Here is a 10,223-nt window from a genome sequence, read left to right as displayed (position 1 = left end):
CAAAACGTGGAAAAAACCCAAATGTGTGTTAATTGCTGACTGGATAAACAAAATATGGTCTATCCATACAATGGAATACTATTCAGCAATAAAAAGAAGTGATATACTTATACATACTTGTCTACTTAAAGAAAAATATACAACATAAGAGTTGTGAGTTTATGTTTTATTTAGGGACTTGCTGAGGACTATAGCCTGAGTGACATCCTCTCAGTAACTCTGAGGAAATTACACAAAAGAGGCAGAGGAGAAGCCAGTTTATATGATTTTTGGCTAAGGAATATGTGTATCCAAGCATACATCTTGGTGAAAGATTACTGCTAGGCACAAAGAACACATATCTCAAGTTAACGATTTTAGTGTTTTTCCTATGTATGGGAAGGTACAAGAATCTGGTGTCATTAAAATTCTTCCTGAGATATATAACTATCTAAGGGGCCTGCTTGTCCACAGCATAGGGTGCTCCATCTGTTATCATCTTAATTTCCTCTCAAAGTGCACTGTCGGTCAGCACTGCAGTGGGTTACAACTTAACTGTTGAGGAAACGGGTGGTGAGCAGTGCTCTCTGTTCTTCTTTGTTTACATGCCACAACATGAGGGAACATTGGAAATGAACAAACAATTAAGTAGAAACGAATAAATGCTTTCAAATGTCAGCTGTGCCTTCATCTTTGGGCTTTCTGCATCCTCAAAAAACAAAACAAAACAAAAAACCCTTTAAAAAACCTTTTTCAAAGGTTGGAAAATTCAAGAGAAGAATAGTATTTTATAACATGAAAACTATATGAAATTCAAATTTTAGTGTCCATGAGCAAAATTTTGTTAGAACACAGCCATGCTCATTTATTCACCTATTTTCTGTGGCTGCTTTTTGCTACAAATGACAGAGTTGAATAGTTACAAGAGACTGTATGGCTCACAAAACCTAAAATGTTTACTCTCTGGTCCTTACAGAGAATGTTTGTCTATTCTTGCTCCAATAAGTAACTTTTGGATTGTAGAGAGTATTGTGAACTTTGGAGACAGATCGTCTGGGTGGAAATCTACTGCCACAGTTTTGGGAACCTATTATACCTCTCTAGGCTTTAGTTCCCTCGTCTATAATATGGGGATAATAACAGTACCTCCCTCACAGAGCTGTGAGAGTTAAAAGATATAATGCATACAAGAGTACTGCTTTTGATACCTGCAACTTAAGATTATCATTGTTATCTTATTATTGGCTGCATCACGGAAAGATATAAATGCTGAGCACAGACACAATCATAAGGACTGCATACATTTTAGTGACATTCAACATCTTTGCACCTTTGAAATGTACCTTTGGGTGAAATATTTAAACATCAAGCATTGGTGGATGAAAAATGGGTACTTAGTGTGCCAGAATAAGATCACATATGCACTCTGCTTCTTATTCTAAAGATAATTCCACCACTCAGAATTATCTTCAGTCTTCTGTCTTTGCAGATGGACTTTCTCTGGTTCTCCATCACATGGATGAAGATGGGCACCCCATAGCAGCTGAGTTTCATATTACAGTTCTAATCACATTCAAAGAATTAGATTCTAAAATCCGATAACAAATTGCCAGGAAAGAGAATTTTATTGACTCAACTTGGGTCAAGGGTCCACCACTGATCCAGTCAACCCACACCAGAGGAAAGTCTTCTAACGTCCACATGGTTTGCACCCTTGAGGAGATGCGTCTAAACGCACTCTCCCACCCAGCCTGTGGCATGTTTTCTGTGAATACAAAAACAAGCTATGGTGATCCGGAGACCATTATCAGGTGATAACCAAAAAATGCAGAAGGCTGCAAATAAGAAAAAGAGTTTATTTAGAGTTCTAAGAATTGCATTTTGGGAGGCACCGATTCGAATGGCAACTCAAATGTGCTCCGGGGGGAACAGAAAATAGCGGGGGCTTCTAAAGACAAAAAAGATATTCCAGAGAAGTAACGAAAGTTATCTTTACAGAACTACGATTGGTGCCGGCAGACTTTCAGTCACTTGCTGGCAGCACATTGGTTGCTAAGCTGTGGTCTCTAAGGAGTAAAGAAGACAAGTTCCAGGTGGTCTCAGGATGGATGGGTCCAAAGTTTATGTTGGGTTTAGGGATGGACGTGTGTAAGTTCCACTTCCTTAATAGCCTCCCAACTCCATCTTAAATCACTTTGACATAAGTGACTCCATTTTTTTTTTTTTTATTTAAGCCACTTAAGAGATTTGTGTTACAACACCTAGCCCACTCAACTAACCCATCATTTATGGACTCCCCTCACACTTCTACTGTTTTCAGCTTTCAAAGACTCTCCCTCCTCCTTCAGTTCCTGCCCCCAGAACATGCAGAATCACAAATGCAGCCTTCCACAGACACTGCCTTTTTAAGCAGCAATCAATGGGACTGATGATTAGGGCCTGAAAAGGGAGAAGGTAACCTTTGACCTAGCTATGCCCATCAATCTTCACCCCAATTTGGTTTCAAAAATTATCCCTGGGGCATCTCGCAATGAAGGAAAGGAAAGGGGGCCTGAAAACAGAACGAGTCTGAGGCTGCTTCTCATAGGGGACCCATATTCAGATCACAGAATCTTGGAGACTGTGGTGGTTGAAAGGGATCCTAACTTAGCTTCATCCACCACATCAGGGCAAAAGCTGGGCCCTGTCTTTAGAACTTGTTGCAGAGAGGTGAGTCATGGCAGCATCTAAATTCCACAGTAACACTGAGTTTAAAGATCTTCATAGGAACACATAGGCTGCTACAACCCTGGTATCCATAGGAAATGGTGTCACCTGGAAAGGGACAGAGAAGAGGGCAAGTGAGGTTCCAGAACCCAGGCTGCAGGCAAATGGGTATGGGGCCCAGCATATCCTGGTATGCAGCTCAGTAAATATTCCTGAACAAAATCACAGGATCAATGCATCAACCAACTAATCAAGAATGAGGGGGAAATAGCACATCCCATGGAGGACTCATGCTCTTGGTAGGGAGAATGTCTGTCTCCTGGGAATGAGATGCTGGAGGTAGGCCCCCCTAAAGGGCTCTCCTAAAATAGCTCTGTAAGCTCTGTATATTAGAGTTCGATCCATTCCCTCCACACAAGAGAGGGCAGAGAGGATGAATAGAAATTGCCCTCTCCACCCTGACCATTTCTCCCCCAATCTATGTCCCTAGTTCCCCAAAACCCCATCACAGTCAGGTCCCACTCAGAGGAATTTCAGCAGCCCAGTTCCAGTTACCCTCAGGAGCTAAACTCCCTACTTTGCTTACAGGTCACCATCCCAATTAATAGCGAGTGGCAGCCCAGTACCACAACAAGATGAAAATGTTTCACTAGGTTAAGAAAAGAAAACCAACCCCTTTCCTATGCAGTTCCTACTCCCAGGGTTCCTGAGGGGTCACTTCCCTGAGTCCTACAGGGACCCGGCCTTGTTCTTGGGGCCCAGGCTCTCATGGTGTCCCATGGAGGGTTCATACTATCCCCCGACCCTGAACACCCACTGCCAGCCCCTAACCTCTGGCAAAGGTCACCCAGGAGACTTCTCAGGCCCCACCTACCTTCGTAGACCTTCCTCAGGAAGCACTGCTGGCTGCCTTGAGTCTGGCAGAAGCTTTCCCCGCTCTCGCAAACCCCGCTGGCGTTGACTCGGTGACACTGGAAACATTCTAGAGCTGGAAAGTCAAAGCAGCACAATAAGCCTCTTCCGGCCCAGCATCCCGGCTGCTCAGGAGGGAGCACACCTGTGACCCAGGTTCGCCTGGACACTGACCGGCTCCCAGCGCCTGAGGAATGTGCTGAAAGCAGGTCATTTCTCCGTGCTTGGCTTACACCTGGGACGAGGCGTGCACGCCTCTAGGCACAAGGTCTGCACCTGAGCACAGAGGGCTCTGCCTGTCCTCCCAGGGATGGGCTGTGCTGCTGGAGGAATGAAGTCAAGCCCTTCACTGCAGCTCCATTGACCCCACTTGCCAACTGATTATCACCCCAACACCAAGGGGCACCACTGAAAAAGTTCCATGTGAATGGCATCCGCAGGAGCAGAACAGGTGATGGTTGGAGTTGCGAAGGAGTCGGCACTGCCCACCCCTGCTCCGTTCTGGCTGCAGCTTCACAAAGCCTCCCCTCACCCTCCTTCGCACAGAGCCCCACCCTCCACTCTCCCTTTCATCTGAGGAGTCGGGCTCTGAGTAGAACACCAGGACTCAGCCTAAAAGGAGAGCTGAAGGGGGCAGGTAGGGGAGAGAAAGGACGGGTGGGAGGAGGGTGGTGGGAAGTAAAAGAGAAGATCGGAAGTAAGAGAGTGAGGCAAGCCAGGGGGAGACTGAGGAGGGGAGGGGAGGGGAGGGAGGAAGGGAGGGAGCTTCCAGACAAACACTTGCCCTGGAGCCTCCTTCTTGGGATGAGCACCCAGTGGTCACTGCGCTCCCTGCGTTATTCACCAAACAGTGAGCACCTGACGTTTGGGAGGCACTATTCCAGGTGTTGGGAATTGAGTGCTGAAGGAGCACTAAAACATACATTCCACTTATTTAAACAATAAACAAATAAATGGGGAAAATGACTGACAATGAAAAAATAAGGTAGGTTATTTCAGGTCCTGGTGACTCGTGAAGATGATGAGATGGAGGAAACATGGAGGAGACAGCATGGGGAGACCTTGGGGAGGCAGAAAAGCTTTCTCAAGGGTGATTTAAGCTCAAACCTGAATGATTTTTTTTTAAGCTGACTACTTAAACGGCTGGGAGGAGTTGGGAAACTGGTTCCAGGAAGATCCACAGGCAAGTGCACAGAAAGTTTCTGAGACGGAATTAGCTTGGCCAGTTACAATACAGGTAAAGTGGAAAAGGGTGAGAATGTTATAAAATGGGATTGAAGAGGTCGGTAGAGACCAGACCATAAGCACGTATCTGCTTAGACCCGCACTGTTGTATGTGGTATCCACAGGACTTAATGGCCGTTGAGCCTGTGAAATGCGAGTAGTTCAAACAGATGGGCTGTAGGTCAATTTCAAACGCTTAGCACACAAAAAAATTTGAATTGCTCATCAGTAACTTTGATGTTGATTACATGCTGAAATAATATTTTAGATGTATTGGGTTAAATAAAGTGTACTATTAAAGTTAATTTTACACATTTCTTATTTTTTTAATATGCCTACCAGAAGATTTAAAATAACATCTGTAGCTCAGCTTATATCTTATTTGGACAGGACAGTTTAGGCCATTGTAAGAACTGGGGTTTTATTCAAAGTTGGAGGAAGCCATCAGAGGTTTTTCAATAGAGAATGACATTAACTGATCTATGTTTTGCAGTTTCACTCTGGCAGGTGTGCAGACAATAGATTTTAAAGAAAGAGAAAGTAACAGAGGGCTAGGAAAGATGGTGGAAACTGGAAGGAAGCCACAGGTCAACCGAATCCGTGCAAAATGTGAGAAATTAAAGGTCAAGTATAAATGAAATATTTATGTGGGAAACGGGCTGGGAAACCTACAGCAGAACAAATAGAAGGTAATTTCAATGTGCTTGCCACGACCTCATCATTTTTTGTGTACTTTAAATCTGAAACTATACATTTTTTTATTTACTCACACATTTTTATCTTGCAGTAAAGCTTTTCACCTGGAATGAACTTTGAAAAGTGCACACTCAATAGAAAACTGAGCACTCAGTTCCTCTAAACTTAATGATGACTATAACTTGAACAGCCTGTCTGTCAATATTTACCATCGCCCCTGGGCCTGTGCTGTCCCTGATCCCATGAAAACCTCCTAAAGATACAAATCTGCTTAAGAATTTCAGTGGCTCTTTTGAAAGTTAGTAGTTATTTGAAGAAGACTGTGCCCTAGGATGATTTCACTTGTGCAGCTGCAACAGAGGCCTCACGTATCACTGACTGAAGCAGGTGTAATTCCCGTCGTCCTCCCTGTAGCCCTCAGCCTTCACCTCCATATGCTTGTGACTGCAACACTTGTGACTCTGACGGGGGGGGCTGTAGGACGCACTCGCTGTGCATACAGGGCAGCTGGAACAGTGGAGAGCAGATGCCCCTGGGAGCGTCCCTCTCCCAAGAACAGATGGGGAATCGGTGGATGACTACTCCAACTTTCTCACCCATGAGTTGGATCCTCTATGCTGTCCTCCAGAATTTCCAGCAGGATGGATTCCATTTGTCCACCATGGTGTCCAGCTTATTAACTTCATTGCATATTCCGTCTTACTTCCCCACGCCCCTCCTGGTATTTCCTGGGATCACCTTCCAGACAAGTGATTTTTACTCCTATCAGCTTCAGAAGGAAGCACAAGCCAGGATGATGGATTTTCATTTAGATCAAATGTGTGTTCTTCTAAATTATTTTTTATATTTTTTTATTCTGAGTCTTCTTGTGCTTTTACAAAACAAACAAAACATTGACTATTAACAGGCTGATTCCGTTTGCTGAAGAAGGACATTGGAAACAAATGATGCCTGTTAATGCCAATGATCATTCCAGTTTTCAATCAATCATGGAATCAAATAAAAGCTATGAAAGTATATTCTGTAGAAGATGAAACACCTGACTTTTTGTGAATGCTATAATAAATTTAATTGAAAAGTCCACGTAGAACATAAAATCATTTCTTTTTACTGTGAAAGGATAAATACAAATACTGGTAGAATATAATATTGCAGCAAAAAAAAAAAAAAAAGTTTTTACTTAATTGAGACCCAGAGAGCAAAAAACGCCTGATAGTTGGTTTTGATTCACACATAATTCTGAAGTGTGTCCTAACTGTGTCCAAACCAGATAGTATATGAATATAAATAAATATATATGTAAATACTTTATATATTTTAATGTTATATATTATAATGTTAAAATATATATATAACATATAGGATGTTATATTATGAATTATATATATGAAAAAATATATTTTATATATTATGTATGTATGTGCACATACACACCCACAGGTAAAATAACAACTGTAAAAGTTTTGTGATGTGGAATAAAAAATAGTCTAGCAAAATTTCTCCCAGCTCCTTGTCATCAAGCAGATCTGAAAATGGTTTAGCTTCTAAGGAACTACATTGTGATTCAATCTAAGTGTGCTACAACAGTAATGAACATTTTGTAAAAGGTCCTGCAAATATCAGTTGCATTTTGGTCAGGTAGTAGATTTTGACTCCATTTTTTTATGTTTCACAGCTGGCAGCCTTGAAGTCTCTCCCCTGTGCCCCACATCTGAGCCCCTGTGCTCAGGAACTCCCTCCTTTACCACTGGTGGGAGTTTCAAACCACACAAGCCCCTACCTGAATGCAGGAACCCTTGTCCTGTCTGTCCCCCTCACCACCATAGAAATTTGAGTCTCCTTTCTCTGCTCCCTCAAGCCAACTTAAGACACCTGGCAGTAAGCCCTGCTCTCCCGAGAAAGCCTCATTAGGTAAGTAATAAACCTTTTCATACTCTCCTGGTGCATATGTGACATCATCAGTCTTGACATCTGATCCAAGTTTGGATGAGGGTCCATTCTGTTTCTACAGTATAACCCCAACAGTTTGAAATCTTAAAGTAGTCAACAAATGGAGTACCCAAGTATTTCAGCTTTCAAAAATGTTTAACCAGTTGAAGTTATGAAAAACAGACTTTCAAGCAAAAAGATATTGAAATGTATTCCTACAAAAGCAGAATGCCCCAGATTAAATTGTAAAATGTATATGGTCGTCTTATCTGTTGGACATTCTAATGTCAAGGCAAGCAGACAAAGAGTCAAAGAGAGAGGCAGTGCCTGGAAACATAACCTGCCACTCACCCAGGTTCTCCTCAGTCCCCATTGCCCTCCTACATGCTCCCCAGAGGGCTCACCTTGCAGGAATCTCAGCAGTGAGGACAGGACCACCACCAACAGCAGCAGGAGGCACTTACCCATCTCTGGATTTGGCCCCAGCCCCAAAGAGTTACAGAAGGCAGGACAGAACCACAGGCCTTGAGAGCCTCTGAGATATGGCTTTATAATTCCAGGCTGGGAGGAGCAGCCAACGGCAGCCCAGGAAAAGGGCTGTACTTCCACAGACAAAGAGCAAACAGGGTCCCTGAAGGAACTGGGGCCCTGCATTCCTTTCAACATTATTGGCCCTGCTCACCTCCACTGTCCCTACTGAGGGAGCCAAGTTATGTAAGAAGAGCTGGCTCTTTTGTGTCTCCATTTCACAATTGTAAAATGGAAGACTAGAGTCTGACTTACATTGCCTAAGGATTTGGTAATTCAATTGAGTTCGTGATGTTTTATAATCTAAGAGGTTTGCCATATTGAAAGGAACTACTGAAGTATGGTGTGAACAAAAATACTCCTATTAAGGATACTCTCTTATTAAAATAAGCCTAGGGAAATAAACACATGCTTAGACTTTGTAAAGTGCAGGCTGGACACAAATAGATTTTGGTGGTAGTATTACCAACCAGGGTTCCTGGCCTCCTTAATCAAAAGAAATTGATCAGAGGCCAGACAAGAAATTCAGGCAAGGCTTTATTGGGGCCCCTGCTGCAGCAGGGGAAAGTGAGAACTAGCAACAGTTTCCCTTATTCACTCGCTCACTCAGAGGAGGGGAGCTGGTTCCTTACATGGGGTGAGGTAGGGGTGGGTCCAGGGGTCAGGCTGGAGGGGTGGCTTAGGTGGTCTGCCCACCCCTTTGGTGGTGGTGTGTACAGGGGGCATGCGTAGGACCCTGCTTTTGCTCCCGGCTCTTCAGAAGTGGCAGTTGTGCTTTTGGTCTCTTTGTATCTTGTTGTCCATAATCTGCCCCAACTGCACATGCACACAGTTATTTCTAGTCCCTTATAGTTTCTTTGTATTTTGTTGCTGGAGGAGACATTTGTCCAGGTGCAAGCACTGCAGCAAAGGGTCCTAGGTCCCAGGTCCCAGCCTGTCTCAGTATTGTCTCCTTTCTTGGAAATGAAGCACATCTGCATTTGTTTTTTCACATTTTGGCAAACAGGAGCAAAATGGAATATTTCTCCATTTCTCCATCTTCAAGATCTATACTACAAGCAACCCAGAGTTCTTGTTGTCAGTTTTTCATCTCACTATTCCTTTTTAAATAAAATTTTCTTTTCTATTCTGGATGCTAGATTAGAGCCAGTGGAGAACTCTCTTTCCAGAATGGTGTCAGGAGGAGATCTGCAGACCCATTCCCACCCCATCCAATGAAACAACTATAACTGGCAAAAGCTATTTTTAAAACAATCATTTTAAATCTCTGGAAAATGTCCTAAGGGCACACAGCAAATCAAGAAACATTTTTTTTTTTTCAAGAAAATGTACTAAATCTCAGTAGGAACAGTGAGAATCTGTGGCATCTGAACCATAACTTGCACAGGTCTGCATGAAAGAAATTCCACTCTAGGAAGGTATGGCCAAGAAAATAGGGTATTCTTTACCCGAGCTCCCAGTGGAGGGACATGGCATCTCACTGGGAGGGTCAAACCACTAGCATTCCTCAAGCATCGTAGTTCCAAGTTGCAGAAGCTAAATTCCTGCAAGTATGGCCAAGACAAGTGTGTCCCTTTCTCCACCAACCATGCTCCCCACCAGAAAGCAGAGCCTCTGACGCAGGTGTGGTAGTCTGATAATATTGGGTCCCAATTGCCCTCAGCTATGGCAGAGGTTCCATTTCAGGAGAGGCAAGACAAGAAGACCAAAGGCTACTCCCCCTGCTCAGTACCTTGCTTGGAAAGCAGGGGTGTAGCTCTTGGCTAAGTAGGTCTCTGCCCCTCCACAAACTCTGGGCTTAGAGATTTTGCCAAGAAAGAGGGGCAGTCCATAGGAACTTAAGAATCTGAAGTTCTCCCCAGAAAAACAAACTTTATTCTAAACAGAGTGTGCAGCCATTCAAGAATAAGGGCATCCTCAAAAACAATGGAGATTTTGGTGGTAAGCAATTGAAGAAGAGACTCTTATCTCCCTGCAAGCAACACGTTAAACTGTAGGTTAGCTAGTTTACCAGAGAGAACCAGAGAAAGAAACAGCTAAGAAAAATCCTACTGGGAGCAAAACAAATAAGAAAGACTGGCCTGAAAAGTGACCTTTATAAAAGGGATCTGAAATTAAGTGGATCAGACAATGAAGCTTTTCATGTCCTAAGTCATTGTTAATAGAGCCATCAGCCAGTTAGTCATGAAGCCCACAGCTTGGTGTGACACAAATAGAGGCAGACAATTTCACAGAGAATCAGGGAAAGA

At 43.3% G+C, this 10,223-nt stretch overlaps 1 protein-coding gene across 1 annotated transcript; it reads right to left on the bottom strand.

Moving 5' to 3' along the window:
* Positions 1-2,622: 2,622 nt before the first annotated feature.
* LOC103074723 (secreted seminal-vesicle Ly-6 protein 1) lies at positions 2,623-7,915 on the bottom strand. Its single transcript, XM_007463608.1, has 3 exons — positions 7,851-7,915; positions 3,560-3,673; positions 2,623-2,793 (listed from the first exon to the last, which is right to left on the bottom strand). Exons 1-3 carry the CDS (start codon positions 7,912-7,914, stop codon positions 2,669-2,671), a joined length of 303 nt encoding a protein of 100 aa, XP_007463670.1. The 5' UTR covers position 7,915; the 3' UTR covers positions 2,623-2,668.
* Between the last annotated feature and the right edge of the window lie 2,308 nt (positions 7,916-10,223).

The sequence above is a fragment of the Lipotes vexillifer genome, unplaced genomic scaffold, assembly GCF_000442215.2.
Source record: "Lipotes vexillifer unplaced genomic scaffold, Lipotes_vexillifer_v1.1 scaffold442, whole genome shotgun sequence".
Lineage (NCBI taxonomy): Eukaryota > Metazoa > Chordata > Mammalia > Artiodactyla > Lipotidae > Lipotes > Lipotes vexillifer.
Note: the sequence above shows the minus strand (reverse complement) of the source record. Positions and strands in the feature narration are given on the sequence as shown.